Below are 25,485 nucleotides of genomic sequence, written 5' to 3'. Positions count from 1 at the left end.
GAAATTACAAACAATTATGGAAAGTGCTACTCGAGGCTCCAGTAGGTCTTTTCATAATTGTTTATGCTTGCGAAAAGATTAATGCCCTGCTCTTCACAGAGAGTAACGAACTAACGAAGCATTATTAATCGCATCCTAAGCCTATCCAATTAACTGCATTATTTGGTCCTTGACTCCTGAACCAGAACCACATGACGACATAAATGTTTTGCGTTATAGCTGTAAAATACAACCGTTACACACACATACGTGGGTGGTCTCAAACGTTTCTCGCCCTCAACCATACATGGCAACACTATCGGCAAGATTTTTTTTTTTTCTAAGTTGGTAGAGCTGTCATAACCATCCATGTGAAATTGCAAGTCATTCTATTAAGTATTTTATTTTATACATTTGTCGGAAGCCAAAGTGTTGTCTATCCCTAGAAATGGATAAAATTGAGTATCGTGCGGTTATAAAATTCTTTGTAAAACAAGGCTTAGCGCCAAAAGAAATCATTCGAAGTTCATGAAAGTTTATGGGCACTCGTCTCCTTCCTTTTCGACAATTAAGAAATGGGCTGCCGAGTTTAAACGCGGCCGTACCAGCCTTGAAATTAATCCACGTGATGGACGTCCAAAAAGTGTAACAACACCAGAAATCATTGATAAGTGCACGATATGGTATTTGATGACTGTCGAGTCAAAGTGCGTGCAATTGCTGAGACTATAGGCATTTCAAAAGAACGTGTAGGATATATTTTGCATTAAGAATTGCAAATGAAAAAGCTTTGCGCATGATGGGTGCCGCGCAGATCAAAAACGCCCTCGCATGTAAATCTCTGAACAGTGCTTGGAGCGTTTTAACAAGAATAAAACTGATTTTGTGCGTCGATTTATTGCTATGGATGAGACTTGGATTTACCATTACAGACCAGAATCCAAACAAAATTCGAAGCAGTGGACAGAAGCTGTTCAGCGCCAAAGAAGACAAAGTCGGTTCCATCAGCAGGAAAGGTCATGGCATCGGTATTTTGGGATGCTAAAGGCATTTCGTTTATTAATTATCTTGAGAAGGGTAAAACAATAATCGGGGAATATTATTCTATCTTTTAACCAAACTAGACGAAACATTCGTGAGGAAAAGACCTGGTTTGCAGAAGAAAAAAATCATCTTTCATCAGCACAATGCACCAGTCCACAAAGGTGTTTTGGCAACGGGAAAATTAAGGGATCTTCTCTATGAATTGTTGGAACATCCATCATATTTTCCAGATTTGGCTCTCTCTGACTTCTCTCTCTCTCTCTGTGAGGGGTATTTTGCAGATCTCACTGAGAACCACTACTGGGACGGGAAAATGGCGCTGAATCGTCGCTGGAATAAATCTAGTCTTAAGGGAGTAATGTTAAAAAATAAAAATAATTTTAAAATTATAAATTCGGTTTTTCATTGTTACGCCGAGAATGTTTCAGTCCACCCACGTACACCATACTGATTTCTTCATGAAAATCCTGTTTTTCCTAATCCATTAGTGTTGTTGATTGACGTATGATTATAACTCAGAGTTATACTCCAAAGACGTAAGAGAGAGTAAGTTCAGCATACTCTCAAATGTGGCGATCTACCTGATTTATTGAATATAATTTTTTTATAATGTATTGTTTAATAATTTCCTCATATATTTAGTAAACAATTTCCGTTCTATTTTTTGTGGCTAATTTTATTGCCGTAAGATTCTTTGTCGTGTAATTTCGTAAGTCAAATGATGTACACGAAATTAAAATGCAGTGGTTGCACATGGTATCTGAGCACTACTATCTGAGTATCTGCCTAAACAAATATCTGAGCTTCGTTCTCGAAGATCAAAGTGAAATCTGAAAAGAAACAGATTTTTCCATAGAAAAGGAGATGAAGAATAGAAGAGAGAAAGCAGATAGTGGTAGTGTCATTATATAGTTAATAATGTTCAACCACCATATGCTACTGAATGACGAATTGTGGATTTAGGCGATGTGTTCAGGATAGAGTTTTGGTAACTGTTCGTACTTCAATAATGTCATAAACTTAGAAGGATATGGAATTAAGGGGAAAAGTGACGTTTTGTGGCTGAGAAGTAGATTATTATGTCTAGAATGATGCAAAGTCTCAAAGAAGTCGATATGTTTTAAAAACTGAATTCTTTAGATTAGAAATTACATTCCATAATATTTTAATAACACTAACGCGTTTGAAAAGGATTTTGATCAACGTCTGAATACAGACTGGTTTATCTTAGCACTTTAAAATAAGGCAATATATATCTATTACACAGCACTATCATTAACAAAACCAGAATTTATCTGGAAAATTTAATTTATCTGGATAAATCATCAGGTTGCAGAAACCGACTTTAGAATTCGTATTCTAATTTTGAGGATGACTTCAAGGAATCTTGCTCTGATAACTGTAAACAGCAAATACCGCATTCATCATCTGCAACTCAATTGCCAGGAAAGTTTTAACGTTTACTCTACTGTAGAAAAGACCTGTGTTCGAATGCGGAAAGGTGTACCAGACACTGTGAAATGATTTAATTAATATTAATTGACTGTCAATTAATACTTCATGACCAGTTTCCTATCATAACTTTTCTTCCATAAGAGAGAGTTAAAATCCCTTCTGCTATTGTGGTTTCTTCTTATTCAGTTTTAAAATATATATATTGTCTACTAAGTTAAGCAAAAAGGATATTTCATATTCTTGCCAAGAAAACGAGCCTCCGTAGCTCAGTCGGTATAGACGAATACCTTTGGTCGGAAAGACCTGGATTCGATTTCCGTCAGTGACGTGAAGAACCTTCATCTAGTCTCGTCTCAGTCGACTAAGGGTGAGTGTCGGTCTCATACGAAGGTAGGTTTTTTTTTCACCCGAAAATCGGGTTTTTCGTTCGCCAGAGCAGGCAAACTGACCCCTTGAACACACATGGATTACAGTCATGAATTGCCGGTCCCGAGCCCGGATGAAATTGGGGGGGGGTTGTGGAAAGCAATGGTGACCTACCTTGTAAAAATCTCACCAGGAATGCTTTGCGAGCAATGCCTACAAAGTCTACGGTCGGAAGCGAATGAAAGGGAAAACCAGTAGTTGCCAAAAAACAATAGATTTAAATAAATAGTTTAGATTGGAAAATGAATTAGATTTTCCACTTTCGATGTAAACGTCTGATATCAATTACTAATCAATAAGTCAAGTTATTTAACTAACTATAATGCAGCGTAATGAAATAAAAAACGAATGTGCTGTCGATCAAATAGTTTCAAACTTTTGCATATATTTTATTAACTTATTAGATATAATTTCATATAAATTAAATAAAAAATAAGTCCTCTAACTCATTTTATTTCCTAAAGGTTTCATTTGATAAAATGAAAGGAACCTTAAGCCTCACTCCAAAATTCCTGTAACTAACATTTGGAAGTCAGCAGGTCTTCAGTTATATCCGTTACTGATCGCTTAATTCAGTGCTATGATAGTTTTCAGTGCATCTGATCAGAGAGGGGGGGAGAGAGAGAGAGAGAGAGAGAGAGAGAGAGAGAGAGAGAGAGAGAGAGAGAGAGAGAGAGAGAGAGAGGGAGAAATAATGCATGCATACTACCGCATGTGATCCTTAACCCTAAATGATATTGTTATTTGAAATGATGTAAGTTTTATTAATTGATTCGATTCTTCTGAATTGTGAAGTTAAATATCGGGTTTGGGAAGGAAAAAATCTACTTGCTCGTCAAAGATCGACTAACCCGGGAACCTACTGAAAAGAAGATCACAAAATCAAGAAAAGCTGCTCTAGTCGTGACTAAAATAGAATCCATAACATTCTTTCCCTTAGCGTCTACCACTGTGGAACCGCTGCCAAAAGATTCGCAGGAATATACAAACTCACAGGATCCCTTCGTATAAACTATGTAAGCTTTTTATCTATAACCGTTTCAGTCTTAAAAAATTATGATGCTAAAGTGTGTAGCTAGCGTGCACTTCGTTACAAGCTGCTTAATAGCCCTAACGATATAGAGGCGTGCCACGCACCACGTAGAGTATGAGCTTTGTTTTGAAAACTTGTAATGAAGAAATACAATGTGGGAAATTAATGGGTATTGATTAGCACAATCTTTACAGTAAACCTAGGCAAAAGGATTTTTTTTCCTGTAAACAAAAGGAATGTTGACCAAGACTTCTGCGAACAAGGTCTCGAAAAGTACTTTCAGTTTTTAGTAGTACTTGTTGTCATTTAATAAACCTCTACTGTGAAAAAGTATTTGACAGTGAAAGTTTGATCTTGTTCTTAACTATTACAGTTTTACAGGAGTAAACTATAGAATATCGCGTACTAGTGATAAAAGGCAGCATAGCAATGTACGAAAGCAAGGGTTTGCATGATAAATCGCTAGTTTAAGTAAAAACAGTGAAAGTGAGATCTGGTTTAGAGTTAACCGACTTGCATCGTGGTAATAAAGGCGACCATAATAGTAATCAATGAATTTTTATGTTTGAATTGTGGTACAGTCGCACGAAATTATTGATGGGAAATATGATGGTGAAAAGAAATCCAAGAAATAGTCAATGATGACTATTTCTTGGATGTCCGCGCGGTTAGCCTGGTGACTATGCGCTTCGCAACCATATGCCTGGGGAAGGAGTGTCCTGGGTTCGATTCCCGTCGCCGACGTGAGGAGCTTAAGGATCTTCCTCAGCCATAGACAAGTTAGCAGGTCTTGGACGTGGACAGCAGGGTTTTTTCCCCCAGTCTATCTGGGGTTTTTCATCTCGCAAGCAGGCAAACCGGCCCCGTGAACACACGGATCTACAGCCATAAATACTTAACCACCCATGAGGGGGCTCAACTCGCACCAAAAGGGACGGGAGAGAAAAGGGAGGAAACTCTATATGAATAAAAACAATTTCTTGGATGACAAGAGAGTGCTGAAAAGTGTTTTATTCCACTTCGACCATTGATGGATTCTCTCCACCTGAGCTATCGACAACTGTAGAGATTTATTCCAATACAATTTGTGCTCTACAGTTTCGGTTTACATAGGAAAGTTACATAATTGCATAGCTAAATACTAACTATAATTTGTCTTCCAAGGCGATTGACTGTTTTGCCGCTGCTAATAGTCACTTTCCCATGTACACATTATTTGACCGTCGTCTGGTTTGTGCAGCCGGGAACGGCCACCTTACCTTTCCACCTCCTCAGTTCATGCCACTGGTTTGTAAACTGTGATATGGAGTAATTAATCTCACTGTTCAAACCAGATAGGTCTCCATGCTAACGTTCATTGGAAGGTGTGCTGTTTCATTTGTGAAGTGTAGTAGCGATGGTGTGGGCATGCTTCTCATGATCTGCTCAAGGGTTCTTGTCATACTGCCTGTAAAAATGAATGCAGAATAATTTTTGCAGAATGGTATCTGTTGCATATATACTCTTAGATTAATTAATGGATATAGTATTCAATATATACTGTATACATATAGGAGCAAAACTAGTTACCTGGGAAGAGACTTCCACTTTACCTATAAGGATTGTGGAGAATAAAGTAATAGAGTAAAGCTTCTGTCCTAATGTCCAATAATCACCTTCACACTGTCGCCCTATTAATACCATATCCGCTGCATAATGCTGAACGAACGAGGCGAGGATGAAATGGCACTTAGATTTAGAACTGGAGCCGTGCAAATTGTAATTTATATTTTGTATTGACATAAACCAGAAACAAACGTGGTGGTATAATATGATAGAATTTTATGCACGCCTGTGCATTGCTCGGTTTATATTCGGGCAATAGCGATCAAGGAAAAAAGGAAAGGAAGAGAAGGAGTAGCCATAGCATTTAACATCCAACACGAAGACAAACTTCTTCAATGGCAGGAAATTCCAAGTCGAGTCATTGTGGACGAATTTAAAAATAGAGAAATAGACAAGGAAACGTCTTTGTGCTTATGGTCTCAGAAGGTTCTTCTAAGGTGGAGGGATTTTTCGAGTCAGAGAAGGCAGTTGATATAAATAAGGAAAAACTGCCCTTGGTTGGCAATTTTAGGATAGGAAATGAATCTCAGGCATGTTAAAATGTTTTGGGGAAATTTGGAAAAAAAAAGGGTTAATAGTAATGGTAAGTGCTTACTGATTTTTTGTTCAGGACATGGACTAGTCATCATTAATACAATTTTCAACAAAAGACTTGCACATGTAAGTCACATGAAAAAAACACACAAGTAAAAAAAGAAAACGTCTCTTTGACTGTGTTATTGTTAGCTGAGATATCTAAGCACTGGTTCAAGATAAAAGAATATACTTTGGGGGGGGGGGGATTTGTATTTGGACATGGTCATCACTTAGTTTTAAGAAGTATAAATATGAATATCATATCGAAAAGAAAGTGTTTGAGAGTTTTAACAAGAATTCATGCTGAATTCTTGTTAAAATTCTTCCTCGCCTCTAACAAATGAAAGAATTCGAAAACAAGAACCAAAGCATGTAATTTCCTTGGTAAACTCAGAAGAAAATGTGTCATTTAGCCAGGAAGACATATGGTGAAGTGGTCTACAAAGATAGACAAATTCGAACTCCATCAGGAGGGGGGAGTTAAAGAGACAATGCAAATAAAGAAGAAAGTGCATCAAAAATTCCCTAGCCAGCAAGCCAGCAGATGTCCGAACAAAATGCGTAGTAAAGTGTAGATCTTTTCACATACTTAATATGTTAAAAGTAGCTAAACAAAATTTACTGGAATACTTTGGTAAGCATTTAGAAGAGACATATAGGTGGCAAAATGTTCTGGAGGCTGTTAGAAAAAGATAGGAACAGAATGTGATAATTATCACATTCAATCTCACAACACTCAAAACTCAAACGCTTCAAAATTCAATATCACAATAGAGGAATTTCCCTACTGAGTGTCTAAGGAAAGATTTAAGAAAGCACTTTTGAGAAGATGCTAACAAACCTGGTGGAAGACAAACTTAGAGACGAACAAGCTGGATTCAGGCCAAATAGAGGTTATAAAGATCATTTCACTTTACGACAAATAATTAAAAAATTCTGGGAATAAAAAAAACAAAGATTTGTACTTAAGTTCTGTAGCTCTGATAAAAGCATGTGACAATGTGCGAAAGAGTCTGTTCAGGACGTTATCATTATCATCGGGGTGAATGGAACATTATAAGAAGCAACATACAGTCATGAGCCAAAACATTATGATCACCTTCCTAGTAGCGTGTTGAGCCTCTTTTGACCGAGATAATCGCTTGCATCCTACTTGGCATTGACTCCAGTAAACTACAGAAGGTGTCCTGAGGGATTCTGGAATAGACATAATTACGGCCCGGAGTGTCAGCGATCGAGAGAGGCAGTGGCAGAGACTGGCGAATGCCTTGTTCCACATGATCCCACAAATTTGATGGGTTCAAATCAGGAGAATTAGGCTACCAGGCGAGGTGAGCACACCTAATGCTTTTCGAACTGTGCTGTAAAATGCAAGCATTTTGACACGGGATGTTGTTTTGTTGGAAGAGTTAAAATCTCTCAGGTTACATTGTTACCATGTAAGCCAATACCTGGTTCGAAACAAGCTCCAAATAAGAAGAATCAATGGGTGGGTGTATGTAGTTCTTAGATATCTAAATATCATGATAATCATGCTATGAATGTAAAGGCGAAGAGGAGTAGGGTGGTCTTAGGAGTCTATAACTGAGGTAGATAGAAACAATAAACAATGATTGCTTTTTATTTAGACTGTTTTTCCCAAGTTTATTCTAAGATGAAGTCTGTTTAAATGATTACATTGTATTTGAAGCATGATTGTTTTCTGTTCTTGCTGTCCAGTAGTCAGGATAATGCAGTCATGATAGTTATTTTTTAATTCATCAAACGATTTACGTGTATAAAGTAAGCAAAGGGGGGGACGATAATGGGGAACCATAGCCATGTCTTACATTTGGAGGTAGATCTTCTCATTGCATAGGAAATAACTAAATTATATTTCAAGTTAAAAATATGCATATGCCTTGTGTGATTGTCATTTCTTCACCTAGAGAATTTGGGACATTCGCTGTTTGAAAATGTTGATATTTCTTTAAAGGTTCACGTGATATTCTATTAGACTACCAAAAGCTGTATGTGGTATTATACTACTTGTTTATTAGTAAACGGTGGGGTAAGTCCTAAGTTTGTTTTACTATTTTGCAATTTAACCCGCAAACAATCGTAAAGGATGAAATCTAAAATGAAATTTAATCTTCTATCAATAATCACAAATGCAGGTCTCTGGAAGTTTTAGTTCCCTTTCCGCTAGGTGACTAGATTACCTCCATGGAATAAAAGACTTGTTTTTGGTTTTGCAGACGGGGTTAAAAGCATGGAAAGCCAATGAAGAAACATATAGTTTGCATAAATGCATATGCCAAATTCTGGAAGGTGTGGTAATATTTATAAGTTTCCTATTCAAATAACACATAAAGACGATAACATTTATTTTTGCTGAAAGTAAAGCTTACTTTCTTTTTTTTTTTAAGAATGGATTATGTGCATAAAAGTTAGCATTCTGCAACATGACGTTCGTATTAATTAAGTACACAGGAAGCAAGTTTTGAAAATTGAAAAACGCAACGTAAGTATCTTAGCTATGTAATCTAGGATATCCACTGAAAATTTATGAAAATGTTTCGACGCCAATTACCTAATACCTATGGATAGATTGAATGACTAACAGATGATTAATGAGATGTGTAAACATTACGTTTTCAACATGAATTACACCAGAAAATTCCAGAAATGAACAACATTCCGGTAAAAAAGCTAGTATAATTTATGTGGTATGCGCAGAAAAAGAATAGATTTTATAGCGTGTGTGTGTGTGTGTGTGTGTGTGTGTGTGTGTGTGTGTGTGTGTGTGTGTGTGTGTGTGTGTGTGTGTGCATTTTAACATTTAATTTTCGCTGAATATGCATTGCCAAAGATAAGAATATGGTTAGTCGGTTCTTGATTCACTCAGAAATCCAGCCCCAGTTTAATCTTGGATCTATAAATCTTGAATTGCCTCTTCAGTCTTTAGGGGAATCAAATATGTAGGTTACTGTCGATTTTTCTGTCTTATCCCGAGGGCTTCACAGCGAACAGTCACACTGTTGATTTATTGCAGACGCAATACGTCTGCATAACTTATAGAGGTATTTGACTATATTAGAATTCTATTCTCGTCCTCAGAAGACAAGTGGATATCGCCTTCAACTATGGTGACATTTCTATGCATTGCTATTTACGAGGATTAAATATACACGCTATTCCAAAGGTCGTCGATATTTTAGGAGTTAAGTATATAATGCAAGTTAATGGAAAATGTTCGGATTGGACTGGGTTGTGTTGTTTTGAACTATGAAAAAGCGTCTGAGCTAGGAAACCAATACAATACGTCTTTGCATGTATTCTCCGGCTAGTTTGCCTGTTTTGCAAGACGCTAAACCTGTATTTTCTGAAGAGAAAAACTTTACCACCTGCGTATGAGATCGTCTAATGCACATTCACACGAGGTCTTGTGAATTAAGATTCAGGAAAAAAAAGGACGTGACAAGTTGTCACTTCGTCAGAGAATAGTAACCGATTAAGTGCAGTCATTTTGACCAGTTAGTCGGCATTTCTTTACAGAGTACTATGCAAAGTCTTTTGTCACCGTCAGCGATGTTTCCAGAGCTGAAATGTGGTTTCTCATGTACACTTCATAGGACTGATGACACACTTGATATTCCCAATTCACTACTTGAATGTTATTGACTTTTGTGGGCTGCAGACAAACAAAAAATCTTTCGGTTCATTCTTCATGTTTCTGTCCAAAAATGTTTGTCCTACTTTTTTTATCGATGACCGAGAAGATTTGTTTCTGACTTTATTTTTTCCTTTCAGAATCACAAAACACATCTCTGTTTTTCAATAGACACTAAGAGACTGACTGAACAAACTTTACATTTAACTCATCACGCAAAAAACAAAAGTGCACGGGTAATCCAGTGACCTGAATTAACTGGTCGTGAACGAACGGTTAGTCTGAAGCTTGACGTTTCAGGTCACATAATCGTTATATTATTATATAATAAAATTATATATTATATTTGGGAGTGGGTAAAGAAAAGTTGCATTTATCAACATTGATTTAAAAACAGGCTGTGCGTATATTGTTTTATGAACATTATGATTACTATTTAATGTTCGCGGAGACGCTATAGCTCAGCTGTCAGACAATATCTTTTTCTTATCTCCGCGTTCTACCAAATATTTCATATTTATTGTGTCCTTTCACATCGATTAATTACGCAAGAAGTGGGTTAAACTTATGAATCATGCGCATGAAGAAAACTAATTTTCTGAAACCCATTATCGGCACTCATCTCATAGAAGAATAATAAGCTAATTGGAAGCATTCGTGCAGAAAATGAGAACAGGAGGATGTCGCCGTTCTTTTGTAATAAATGTGCTCAATAGGACTGAAAAGGTAAATGCTTTCGGTTTAATAAAATCAGTTTGTTAAACAGATCTACAATATCGCTGTGAAACTGAAATAAAATGAAATAGTTTCTCTCAATATTTTGGAATCGCGAAAGAATGTTGGGTAGTAGTTATTTGACTAAGCAAGATTGGAGAGATTGATGCTGTTAATTAAATACAGTACATAGACCCTATAATTAACTGGACGTTTAATGCGTACATCACGATAATACTGAAATATATATGAAGAACAAAATATCATAAGCCATTTGGTAATAGGCTTGCCAAAATTTTTATATCACGTATTGTTCTTGACGAAGATTGGTTACGGCATCATTATCCTACTGAATGATTTCTCCACACAAACATAGCCAGAGAACATTTTTTAAAAATTTTATTTGTAGTGTGGGGATCCCCCAATTTTCCTCATCCGTTCTCTTAGGACAGGTTAAAGTTATGCCCTCGAATGAGGGACTTCTAAGTATGTTTTTTTTTTTTTTTTTTACTGAAGATCCGTGTATGTTCATGGGACCGGTCTGCCTGTTTTGAGGGATGTAAAACCCGAATTACCGGGATAAAAAACCGACCACTTCCTTATGAGACCGGTTAACTCAACTGTAGTAGAAAGACACCAGATAAAGGTTCCTCACGTCATAGACGGGAATTAGAACTAAAGGTGAGTTAACCACCTTACGTTCATGTATTAGTGTAAAGACACCATGTAAAGGCCACCATACATCAACGTATGATGGTCTCAGAAATGTGATGGAAATAATCGGTCCAATTATACAAGTTATTTTAACATCTTTTGCATAGTTGCTAGAATCATTTCTACATTACTTTATTGATGTTTCATAAATTTAGTAATAACAGAAATTGATTTTCTTTATGAAAATTATGTTTTCTACACTAAACGATTTTTTAACCTTTTACTTTTAACGAATTTCCGCCTTTTACTGAGAATTCAGAATATCCCATGAAGTAATCCTCGAAAATTTTCCCATATCCATTTTCTCATCCATTCTTTCATTAGCACAACTGACCGACAGAATTGCAAAATAATCAGTGGACGTCATCTGTTGGTTGTTCACAGTGTATTCAGAATTGAGGATCTTCTGACCACTTCCTCTGCTATGAGACAGTCTGAAAAGCGTCGAGAAGACAAGCAAGAGAGAGAGAGAGAGAGAGAGAGAGAGAGAGAGAGAGAAAGGGGGGGAGGATCTAGACTTGTCGATGTTCCCTGTTACTGAGATTTACTTAAAAACGTTCCCTTCTGATATCATGTCCAACGTCCAATGCTACAAAGTGACTTGTAGCAGACTACTATTAGAAAGTTGTACTTGTGAACACATTTATGATTTCTTCTATTAAAATTTAGGACAAAACTGCTCAAATATCTCTGGAAGTCTTGTACTTTTTTAGCATTTTTTTAAAATTTTTTTAAAACATCTTCTGAAGTACGCTACTTCATTATTCAAGACATCTGTTATTAAACTACATGAAAGAACAGGTGAATCTAGCTTTAAAAATTCAAAAAAAAGATTTTTTATTTTTTGTTATCTTTTATTTTTATTTTCATCATCTATAACTAATACTATATACTAATATATGAAAGATTCATATTAATTTTATAATACATATTTATATGGCTCCTTATTCTTTCAGATAACTATTTAAACTTAGACTTCTATGGTTTGAAGCTCTTTATTGCTTCGTTAATTTAAAACTGTACAACATAAATGCTAATTAATAAATGAATTATTTGAAGATCCATAAAATAAATCTAAGTCCTTTTGTGCGTATTAGAAAATAATCTAAATTATTTTATAATTTTATGACATTCAGCTCGACGAAAAGATTCGAGAGGCGGTTCTGCCTTTCTTGTATAATGAAGGCAGAGCAAAGTTGATCCCCATTTCGGAACTCGTCTTGATGAGGAACAAAGAACGCCCAAAGCACAAACAGATAACCCCGCCTAAAGTCACCTCAGAACCAGTGCCTGAACAGACCGAGGAAAGTGATCCTAGTGTAACTGCACTGAATGGAAGTACCCATTTTGCACGAAAAGGTAAAAGAAAAGTATTTAATAAAACAAATGCGAGAGAGAGAGAGAGAGAGAGAGAGAGAGAGAGAGAGAGAATTTCATTGTTCGTATTCAAGAATGATTACAAATTTTCTTCAAAGATGGCAGCACCGATTCACTTTCATTTACCAACACCTATGTTTCAGTAGCCCTGAATGATATAACCTAGTACTCTAATTGTTAATTATATGGTGTAATAGTAAACTACGCTGTTATCGCGATCACATACTGTACATATTCTTTAATGGCTCTCAACAACGCAAGAATATTCTGGAAATAAAATGCATTTTTATATCTGCAAAGTTTGAGTCATCTAACAGTCTGCGTGCCAAAAGAAATGAAGATGAGATTCACGTGTCATGCGTAATGACAACTGGATTATTCAGTAAGTGGTCTAAATATAAAAAAAATCGCCAGACAGACATAAATGGGAGGTCCTTGCAGGAAATGGAGTGTACAAACTCGACTGTTTCGCTCCTAAACGATATCAATAATGAATCGCAGTCATCCCTCTAGACGAGGCCATCTGGATATTGGATTTTTATATCAACATTTATTTAGATGACAGCCGTACGAAAGCTGTCTCGAGAAAGTAATAAGCGACTCCAGCTATTATCAAAGAGTGCGTATTGGTGTAATCCCATGATCGAGGAACGCTTCTTACAGAAATCGATTTCGACCTATGTTTCGTGAGACTTCACGCAATCATCAAGTCTCACGCAACCTTAGAAAGTAGAGGAAGTGTGCTATTGAAAAGCGTGGCACGCTTGTCAACTGGGATCATTACGACGCGCTCATTAACTTTCGATGGCCTTCCGTTGACTATGAAATTAGCAGGTCATAATGCGCGCACAGAAATGTGATCCACTTTAGTCGATAAGTCGCGTGTCGGAATTCAGAACACACACACACACACACACACACACACACACACACACACACACACACACACACACACACACACACACACACACACACACACACACACACACACACAAATTCGAAGATTCTTCATCTCTGACAACTTATATGAGTCTGAGTATTACCATTGTGATTTATCACCAATTACGGAAAAGTATGGCATTGAAAACTACTAATTAATTATAACAGTAACTAACTAATAATACATCTTATAGAAGATGTTTAATATTAGCATTTATTTACGAGCACTTTCTTTCAGTATTTTAGTCCTTTAATAAAATAGTTGGGAAAAGTGGAGGAGTAATTTCTTCTAGAAAGTTGAACAATAACAATAGGTAGTCCATCCATCAGTGGTCCTAACAGGCACTTAAGAGTCCAAGACCTTCCAAGTATCCTTGGACCTTCCAACCATAAAACGAGGATAAGGGGATTAGCCCTATGTCTCCCGGGGTGTCCTATGTCTGTAGATGCGTGTGTTCATGAGGCCGGTTTGTCTGTTCTGGGGCATGAAAAATCCGAATTTCCACCTTAAAAACCCCCTATATTAGACTGGCTAACTCACCTTTCGTCGAAAGAGACCAGATAAAGTTTCCTCACGTCACTGACGGAATCGAACCCAGGTCTTTGCTACTAAAGGGCTTCGTCTATACCAGTGATGGCGAACCTTTTTACCCAGGTGTGTCAAACATCTTTATTTTAAATATTGACGTTGTTGATGTGCCACTTGCATACATGCATTATAAATTTAACTACTTAATCATAGATGGCGACTTATACCTATCATATTAGGCTATTTATTTAATAGGACATTGATATATAATCTATGAATTCGTATTATACAATTAATTTAATAAACTGAAATTAGTTTTTTCATCAGAATACCAATATTTTTCAACATCCAAGGTATGTCACCTGAAACCCTCAAGTGTGTCAGTGCTGACACGCGTGTCATAGGTTCGCCATCACTGGTCCATACTGACTGAGCTACGGAGGCTCAACGATAGGTAATAAGTTTCTTATTATTCAGAGATAGACATACGAAGTTTCTTAATGACCAAGTATGCTCTAAGTATAGTTAAGGACATATTGTTGTTATCTATGAAGTTAGGTTGATGGTTATCTTAACCAGATTCATTCATTTCATAAAAATGAACCAGTTCTCAAAATATGAGTATTTTTTTAACAAAAGAACATGGTTTCTGCTCTGATTTTATGTGAATTCCAACCACAGAAGGTTGTAAATGTATAATATATTAGTGTTGTAGGACAAGATGAGAGAGTTAGGTAATCCGGGAACTCTACTTTAGGATATAACAGTCTTATGACTTTTCAAGTCATCTCCGACCTCCAATTAGCATAGCTTTCTTGCAGCTTGTGAAGACAGATCTGTGAAATTAAGATGGGCTGGCAAGCATTCCAAGAGAACGAGAGAGAGAGAGAGAGAGAGAGAGAGGGGGGGGGGCAGAATTTGAAATGTAGGCAAACGAAGGAAGAAATTTAAATGCATTGCGTCCAAACTGAAATTTAGGCACAACATAGCGAACAACACGAAAAGTTAAAAAAATTTTTTTTTCAGGATCCTCTAATCTCATATTACAAGGTTAAGGTCATCAGAAGGTGTAGCCACCATTAACATTCGGTTTCCATGGGATACAAAGTTTAGTAGACCGTGTCCATGGATACCGCACAAAAACCTTGCAGTGTCGCGATAAAGCCATTTCAAAGAAACGAAGATATGATTATCATACGTGGCTTTACTCTTCATATCAGACGGTTGGACTCACCCTGTTCACTTCGTAACCAAGGCAACGTGGAAAAGCATTTATCTCGAGCATGAACCTTTCGTGCACCGTTAATGGGCTGGCTAATTATATGTTCTTTTGATCGTGCTTTTAACCTGCACAACCTGGGCTAACTGCTGTGACCTGGAAACATGCATGACACGCTTGGTTGTAGTTTTTATTGACCTTTATTGATGTTACGACTAGAAAAGACTAAAAAGAAAAAAAGTTTTCACGAAATGCGTAGGACTTAATATTTCTTTTATTATTTACAGATAATTTTCCTTTTAATAATATTTGTAGCCCGCAAATGAAATAGATAACTGCCAAATAATAAATTCTTTATCATATAGCACTCTTTCTTTCTTTCTGGTTTAAATAATTATTACATAGAACCAGTTTCATTGATTTTTGGTCCTCTGCAGTAAGCTATTGTACATTGTCATGGGGAAGTTCTGAAATACTGTACACCAGAAATATTTTTTTTAATTCAGTCGACTAAATAAATTGTAAAATGTATCTTGTAAAATACCTAAATTATTGCTTAGTTACTGCAGTTATAGCAGTAGAAACTGCATAAAAACTAAATCTGCATTATTCCTATGAATGCTAAAAAGATTAACGTTTTAATATACATTTGTCTATCCATTCCTAATGTGAATGATCTATTCTTTAAGCAATACATAAAAAAATGCAGCCATTAGTATGAGAAGATATTTTCTTGACGTTGATTTGTTTAATCTAGATTTAAAAGAAAAATATAGAAGAATCTTCTCATAGCGAATTATGTGGGAGCGAACTCTTTGGATAAATATAGCGTGTGTTTTGTGTGAAATAGATTAAACGCTTATATTTAAAACGTTTAACGTACCACGTGATATTTAAACACGCGGTCAGTATAACTCATCTCGAAAAGCTCATGAGTCTGTCACGGTCAAGGAACTTGACTTCATAGATAATTAATTCTATGATATGAGTAAAAAATCGATGCGATTGTTCCCCTCTGTATAATCTGCCATGTCTCTTATTATTACAAACAACAAAATTATCGCAAGTATTCGATTTGCAAATTTACACTCCAAATAATGTTCTTGTTGACACATTTTTACACTGCATTACATTAATTATAATTATTATGAGATTTTTAACAATCAACAATATTCGACTATTAACGTTTTACCACTTTATTTAGGAAAAAGAATTACACTCGCCTCGCCATTTTTTCGAAAGCTAATTGACCGTTATTGCTTCCAACACCCAGTATAATTCTTACGTGTTAGAAGTGCTGCGACTTGTTCCAGTGAAGATTACTGAAAAGATGGATTGCTTATATATTCAAACGACACGTGTGGGTTCTTAATATCCATTCTGTCAACTCGGCTATCTTTTCCAATATTTCAAGCTAGCGTGAACGATGGAACCCTCTCTTTTATATTCGACTCCTTTATAACCAGGATTCACTTTATTCAAGGATATCGAAATTACTTTAAGGATGTTGGAAGATCAACCTAAATTTATTTTCTTTGTATTTCATAATTTTATTAATATTTTATAAAATCATTTAAATAGTTTTATTTTTATATTATTAGTTTATAAGCTTATACGTATTTCACTATTCGACTAAACCCATCCATCTCTTAATAAACTTTGATGTTCATTTGTACTTGAACAGATGATTAGTAGGTTAGCAGCTTCATCGTACGAGGATATCTGCAACGAATGATACTAATGTCAGAACTCAAAAGAAAAACATAAAAGATATTATCTGCGTTAGTAATACAAAAGTTATTTGGCTTACAGGCAGAAAACTCGACGAAATAGGCCGTAGAAACCACATAAATACATACATACAAATAAATACTACTCAGAACTGGTTAGGACAATGCCAAGATTTTTAAAAACGTTAATCAGAATTTAAAAATAATAGGAATGAGTCTCCAGACTAGAATACTAATCCCCAAAGATGTTGGTAGTGAAATCAAGCAGGAGTACTAATAAAAAATATATGTTATAATTCTTAAATTCAATAATAGTAATATGTTATTGATTTTAATCACTAAAACAATATTTCTTAGTGCTTAAAAAATTACTGCTCATTTCTGCCTGCTTTTATTCTGATAATCGAATAGATGAGTAACATGTTCTTTTTCCAATCATCTTATCATAAAGTTTTATTAAGGTAAATTAATTATATTTTAATAAAGATATAGAATAATAATATTTTCATATAGAAATTCAATAAACACAACCCATTTACAATTCAGAAAATAATAAAATTCATATTTTTAAATTTAGATTGATGGCTTAATTGTTTCTGTATGTCTCTCTTTTAGATGAGCCTAAATACCGAGAGTTGTGCTGGGACCTCGAACAGCTGGGATCCGTCGGTGAAACTGTGCTCCATCTTTGCTTGTTAAAGTCGACATCTATTAATGCAGAATTGGCTAAAAGGTTGATTAAGCTGTTTCCAAAATTGGTGAATGACATTTATCTGTGCGATGAATATTACGGTAAGTAGAGAACAATGTATTTTGGAAAGAACATTATCATGATGACACAAGTATGATTTTCGAATCACCCACCTTCCTTGCAATTAGCTTCGTTTGTTTCTCAGAGAATTATTAGTTCCTCATGAGCTCACACATTTCGGTGTTTTGTAGAATAGTGTTATGCGAGTGCTAATAATAGACATAAAAGGAATCGAACAACAGTCGATTATTTTAGAAAGCCCAGTATAGGAATTATAAATCTATAAGGTTAAGCAAACGAAACAATTCTTGATCTGCAGTGAGCCTTTACACTGTTTTGTTTCATCTTTCTCATCGGTACAATTAATATTATTTTGTATAATTCTTCACTTCATGGTTATAACTTCTTAATTGGTCTTAGCTGTAGATCGCATATCGTAGTTATCATAACAACAGAAATAAAATGCTTTCGAGGCATTTTACAATTAATGTTACTAATACAAACAGTTGAATATTTTCTGTAAATGTATTTACCAGAAATCACCTGAAAAGCAAAGACAAGTTAAAGAAAATAATACTGAAACGCTGACAGAAAGATAGCAGCTGTTAAGTTCATTTCCACTGACTGATTAAATACGAGAATACTGCATAACACCTACCGCCAGCTCTGGCTTCGAATTCAATCCTAACTGGACTTTACGTTTTACAAATTCTGTGTGCTTCATGGCCAATTTTTCTGAAATACGAGAATAAAATCCAGGGGCGGTTCGTGCATAGGCACTGCGGAACTGCAGCACCCCCCAATTTTTCTCGATATATAAATATATTTATTAATTTATTTATATTTGCTTGTAATATTTAATTTTATCATCAACAATCCTATACAATTCTCTTATTTTGTGTAAAAATAATAAAAATCCCTCTTGTAGCACTTAGGAGGGCAAAGAACGCTAGCGGCACTGTGTTTACCACAGTGTCATATTGCTACGCGCGCAAGCATATGCATGTCATAATGAGATGCGAACTATTAGCGTAATGCGGCTGTCCATCGCTCAGTTCCACTGTTGTTTATATGCAGTTTGCGCCAGTAGTAGAGTGTTCGTAATGCTTATCGTGTTTACTCCGTCTCTTTAAATATTTGGACATTAAATGTATATAAAGATATAACATTTGTTATAGTTTTTATTTTAGAACATTATTGGGGTTATGATAATGGATTTTATTTTTAAGTAATTTTGAATTATACTGAAGCGTATAATTTTATCGATAATAAAAAATATTTTTTCATGAAACAAAATAAGAAGAATATATTTTATTTTCTAATAATTTTGAATTTTACCAATGTATAATTTTATCGATAATAAACAATATTTTTCATGTTTAATTCTTTTTTAAGTTTTTACCATAATTTTGATATTTTATCCAAACACGTATACACTGCTTACACTGTGTATGTATGTATATTTAGAAAGTTGCAGAACCCCGACGATTTCAAGCCACGATCTGCCACTGATAAAATCCCTAGTTTCTTCAGGAAAAGGAACAAAAACTACTTCATCGATTAAGTGAGAATACAGCTGAAAAATGGTTCCAAAATATTCCTCTATTCGACTAGAAAAGAGGAATATTTTGACTTTGACTAGAATCAAACTTGGTGATCTAAAATTAGGGACAGGTCCAATTTGATCCCTAAGTGCTTCAGACAATCTGTCCCACGATATGCATGAGTGAGAGGGAGGAGATGGGTATTCTCGTTCTCCCAGTTGTAGCAGAATTGGGTTGTGATCCTATGACAGCTCGTTTAGTGATTTAAGGCTGTACTGAAGTTTAATGTCTTGCAGGATAGCTATATCCAGGATGTCAGCAGTGCCAAACGTACTGAGACGAGTTGGTTCGGTAGGTCCAGCCAAGACAGCAGAGTTTGATCCTATGCAGTGGGAAAGGATGCAGCCATTCTTGTTTGTGGTTCTACTATTCCAGGCAGGGCGCTTGGAGTTTAAATCCCCAGCAATAATGATGGGTGCTCTAACTCCTAAAATGGCATTTAGATCAATGTGCAGCAGAGTTTTTAAGGGTGGATTGTAAGCTGAATAGGTTTTCAATCTGCCGGCAGCGCTGGTGAAAACTTCCACGCCTATAATTTCAAGATTAGTGATTGGTGGGTTGTTCACAGAATAGTGTTTAATGTAATTTTTAATGAAGATGGCAGTGCCACCACCTCTGTAGTTGGATCTGTCATTTCTGTACATAAGATAACCCCGTATTTTGGGACTGTCAGAGGGTCTAAGGTGTGTTTCGCTGATTAGTAAAATATCAGGTTGGTATCTGTAAGTGAAATCTTGTAGCTCCAGAATTTTGTTCCTTAAGCCGTTGGCATTCCATGCAATGATCTGAAGAGAGGCAGGAATGAGTTTGTTTTTATTCATTCATGATTACTGTGAGGATGGCCTGTGTTTCCTGTAGGAATCTTTTAGTGGTGGTTCTGAAGGGTTAGACATACTGAAATCTTGTAGCATGTTAGCTAAAGAGGCTGTAATAACTGCTGTCAGATTAGTAGGTGCTATTGGCTGATTTTATTCTGATATTGGTTTGTTAGTACGGGCCATATCAGCATAACTTCTTGTTTGCCTTTGACTTCCACTGTCTTTGAAGGTCACCGACTGTTGCTGCCAAGTCTCAAGCTGTAGAGCAGGGGCCTCAGGTGTTCTTTTACTAGAGGAAGAGGGAATTTAGCTGTCTCCATCCCTCTGTTTTTGGGGTGCTGAGTACATCCCTTGTAGTTTGCTGGATGAGGGCTACCACAGTTGGCACATTTAGCCGAGGTGGTTTTTGGCTTGGTACCGGTGTTAGTGGGGTGGTTCGTAGCACATTTCAGGCATTTATACTTTTTTACGGAGTGGCTCTGGAGTGATCCGGAGTCCACAAACATATGTTAAATCATAGATGTTCTTATAGGCTTTGGGGATCTCCACTAAGAACAGAGGCATAGGGGATTTGTCCGCTCTAGTCATTCTGCTGATCTTAATAGGTGGCAGGTCCTGATGGTGGAGGTTAGCCTCAATTTCATCTGTAGTTATATCCTCCGTGACACCCCGCAGTACTACCTTCACATTTTTCTCCGAACTAAGAGAAAAGGTGTGGTATTGAATATTGCTGGAGTCTAACACTGGTCAGTTTCCTGTAATCAGTCACAGCAGCCAGCTGAATTTTTATACCATCATCAGTGTTCTTGGCTGAGAGATACTGTATCTGTGATTTATCATGATGGATCTTAATTGTGTCCACCTTTTCTTTTCCCGGAGGACTATAGGTGGAACCCTCTCTTTCGTGGCGGTCGAGGGATTGTAACTGGGAGTATCCTCTTTCATACCAAAATCTATGGGAGGTTCTGTGTCAGTGGTTTTGCGCACACGAACTTCTTCAAAGTCTGGGAGAGACTGCAACTGAGTAATGAGCTCCTCACTTGTTTCGTCCGAGTTATCTTCTGTGATTGCAGAGGTTGGGAATGAGTCAAAAAGCTTAACTTTACCCGGCCAACTATCACTCAGAAGTTTTCCTAATCTGAGGAATTCATTATAAACCTCCTCGAAAATAGTCTTGTTCAAAGGTTTTGCCTTACAAAACTATCTTGTTCAGATAGTTTAGTATGCCCTGTGATTAGGCTTAGAAGATTGTTTCCGACGGGACTAAAAATTGAAATTAAAGTATTTAATCACCTATAACTTACAAAAACTTTTCGTAATCAGAAAGCTTGATCAATACATGTGAACAAAATACTCGACACGAAAGCATAAATCGCTAAAAACATAACAATCAAATTCGCAATTCACCATCAATAATACACGAAAGACTAACACGCAAGGCGCCATCTTTTTTCTACCCGAAAGCGTAAACATACATAACATAACATCATTGGCCAGAAGAGTGGAGCAAGATGCTTTTATTCCCCGTTGTCTGATAGGGAGGATGAATTGAAGGAAACATTTATGAGCTGAGAGCTCGCCCTTGGGGGGGGGGCACGGAGATTAGTCATTGTTGCAAGTATTTAGAATGGATTTTGGCCTCTTGTATTTGAAGAGGTCAGTTTTTTCATAGTTTTCCCTGTTTAACTAGATCGTTGGGGTGTGTAGAGACCCTTGAGAAGAATTTTTCTGCTGTAGTTACAGGAAGGAGTAGATGTTAGAGATGCTTGTATCTCTATGCAGTTGGACGTTCCTTACAAACCACGGCGCATCCAATATAATGCACAAACACCTATTTTGCACTCTCTGTAGCCTGAGGATGTTGGTGTTGGATGTGTGGCTCCAGGCTGGAGATGCATATGTTATCATGGGGCGGATCGTCAACAGGTAGAGGAGCACTTTGATTCTGGTATTTAGTTTGCTTTTTCTATTTATTAGAGGGTAAAGTTGTGCAATGGTTTTAGATGCCTTCGTGCATAAGGCTTTTTCTGTTTGCCAGGGGATTTTGGTGTTGAATAGATAAAGGTCCCCCATGGGAGTTACCATTCTTCTGGTGAAAAGTATCGCTGCACTCTTTTGGGGATTCACTTGTAATCTTCATTTGGAGAACCATTGTTCTAGTTAGCAGGTTTTCTTGCAGTTTTTTAGTGCAAAGATGTGCCTCCTCCCCACTCCTTTATCTCATGGAAAAAACTAACAGAAGTACTATCAGAACACATTGGACCTGTCCCTCTCAAAAGCCTCACTCAGCAAATCAACACAGCCATAAAGGTTGTCACCTCTACCAAAACCACTCTTAAGCCGAACCGACTACTAGAAGACATCATGGAGTTAATTAGGAACAAAAACAAAGCAAGAAAAAGGTACCACAACACCTGTGCACCTCAGGAAAAAAGATCCTCAAGAAACTTAACAATGAAGTAAGAGAAGCACTTAAATCTCACAGGACTGAAACATGGGAAGCCAAACTAGCCTCTGTATCACCTGCCGAACACTCCATCTGGAACATATTAAGAAATCTCAGAAACAAAAACAAATATCTTCCCCCACTCAACTCAGACATGGGACCAGTACACATGGACGCAGAAAAAGCTGAAGAAATAGCAAAGAACCTAGAAAAGCGGTGTAGCCCTACATACGACAACTTGGACTTCAAGCATGTCTATAAAATCCACCTCCATGTCAGACATGCACTGAAAGTCACCGATACTTGCAACAACATACCTCCAAACACCTCACCAGCGGAAATCTATGAAGTTCTAAAGAAGCTAAAGAATAAAAAAGCCCAGGTGGCATATCAAATAGAATAATTAAACTGCTGCCCCGAAGAGCTGTCGTATATCTCACCACCATAATCAACGCCATGTTCCGATTTAACTATTTCCCCAGCTATTGGAAAGTCGCAGATGTGGTCCCAGTGCATAAACCAGGTAAAGATCCACACCTGCCTGAAAGCTATCGACCCATCAGCCTAATCTCAAACTTAGGCAAAATTGCCAAAAAAATCATTCTCTTTAAACTCCAAGCCTCAGTAAATGAGTTAAATATCATTCCTAAGGAACAATTTGGCTTTAGACAACATCACAGTACTACTCAACAAATTCATAGGATAATTGAGTACATCACCACCGGTTACAATTGGCACTAGCACACTGGAGCAATCTTCCTTGACATAGCGAAAGCTTTTGACAAGATATGGCACTTATTATTACTACACAAACTCATTTCAGCAAGCATACCATCAAGTATCGTCCACCTAATTAAATCTTACCTCCAGGATAGACACATATAAGTCAAAATAAATGGCACAGTTTCAAGTCAGCGACGGATCTCTGCGGGAGTTCCCCAAGGTTCCCTGCTTGCACCGATCTTATTCTCGATATATATGGCAGACATGTCCCCACACAACCCAATGTCATCCATCTTAGCACTTTATGCAGATGACACAGCAGTACTTGCCAGATCTCTACGACCGAAAGTATAAAACAAAATTTGTCATTTCTTTATATTATTTATATGAGACTTTTAGAAAGGTGTACAATATATATTTAAAATATTTTTAAAATTTAACGTTTTCAAAAAATCAAAATATTTTTAAAATTTAACGTTTTCAAAAAATCAAAATATTTTAAAATAATATGTTAAATATTTTATATTATTATAAATAATAATTAGAAAAAGAATGACTTCAATTTAACTATTGTAAGTCTATTGTATTACAATAGACTGTGAAACTACTGTATACATTTTAAAACGAATGACGAGGTATAGCTGAAGTTCGGGCAACCGTATATCATGTCTACGAACAGCCGATTTTTCTGATTAATAGGATGGGAAAGTAGCTTCTGAATACAAAGACTGCTTTCTTACAACTTCGTCTCTGCATGGTAAACACTGTTTAACCCATTCTTAACTTTTGAGGCTTTTACTGATTCTCAGCTTACTTGCTGCGACTGAAATTCTTGGCCATAAATAAACAAATAATTAACTGATACTTATTTGTTGATAACCTGATAAATGAACAAATAATTTACCATTTTTCTCACAAACGTTTGACAAGTTAATTAAAGCTTGTCATTATTGAATAAAACAATTGCCATTAAGGAAATTTTATATAGAAAAGTCTACAAGAATACGAGATCATTATTCTAATGTTCTGCCACCACCTTCTCTTGATTCAACTCTAACAAGCTTGCAACATATGACTCCCATAGCACGCAGAAGAAATATCTAGCTGACAATCTGCACATGACAAGTGCATATCACTATGTCTATCCAGAATTATTAATATATTCCGTTTTAGTAAAACCGTGGATTATATCACATTCTCAAAGCTTAAAAACTTTCGGAAACAACTAATTAAAAAGGAAACAAATCATAATCCAATTTAAAATTTTCAGAAAAGCTTAATTTCTTTCTTTCTTTTTTTTTTCTTTTTATAAATGGCATTGATTAGGCCAAATCTTGATTAGTAGGATTTGGTAGAATGGAGAGACTTTGTAGGCCTAGAAATGAATTGAAAGCGCCAACAATTAACTGATATTGTAGTATCACAAGCAAGGAATGTTAATTATAAAGAGACATTTAAAAATAATATGAATAAGATTTTCACAAATGGGATAAATATTTATTGAAGTACAGCTTCATGAATAAATCTAAAGGAATATTGATAGTCACTGCCATGATTACAAAGGGCTTTTAGGAATGACTCTCCATTGAGACCAGACAATAACAACAACAACAAACAACAACAACAACAACAACAACAACAATAATAATAATAATTCATATAAAATCTTAAAATGAGAGATCATATATCGTAGTACAATCTTTGAAAATTTCAGTTTGCTTATGAAATATACTCACTAAATATCCTTACACATATGCGGAATTAAATTTTATATTTGTTAATGTGTTTGAATTCAGGTGAGAGTGTCCTTCACATGGCGATAGTGAACGAGGATCCTGCTATGGTGAAGTATCTGCTGGACAACGGTGCCAACTACCACGAGAGGTGTATTGGAAACTTTTTTTGTCCAGAAGACCAAAAAGCATCGCGAACAGACTGTCTGGATTACGAACAAGTGGATTTGTGCGTAAAAACAAACTATGAAGGGTAAGTATTGATAGTATGGACACAATATTTCTAAATTAAAATATTTTTAAAGAATTTCGGACAGCAATATGTTTTTATAATGATATTATTGCTGTTCTTGAGATATCAACAAATGTATTACTGCACACACTTAAACCGCAATTTCTTATACCAAAGTTACGAAAT

General features: G+C 36.2%; 1 protein-coding gene across 1 annotated transcript in view; it reads left to right on the top strand.

Moving 5' to 3' along the window:
• Positions 1-25,485, top strand: part of nan (transient receptor potential cation channel subfamily V member nanchung) — a 57,324-nt gene that overhangs the window by 6,408 nt on the left and 25,431 nt on the right. Inside the window, exons 2-4 of the mRNA XM_090393012.1 lie at positions 12,335-12,557; positions 17,608-17,784; positions 25,131-25,320. Coding sequence (XP_090249138.1) covers positions 12,335-12,557; positions 17,608-17,784; positions 25,131-25,320 — 590 coding nt within the window. The remainder of the gene's footprint in view (positions 1-12,334; positions 12,558-17,607; positions 17,785-25,130; positions 25,321-25,485) is intronic.

This window comes from Typopeltis vanoorti, chromosome 5, assembly GCF_054136105.1.
Source record: "Typopeltis vanoorti isolate ZY-2024b chromosome 5, IOZ_Tvanoo_1.0, whole genome shotgun sequence".
Lineage (NCBI taxonomy): Eukaryota > Metazoa > Arthropoda > Arachnida > Uropygi > Thelyphonidae > Typopeltis > Typopeltis vanoorti.
Note: the sequence above shows the minus strand (reverse complement) of the source record. Positions and strands in the feature narration are given on the sequence as shown.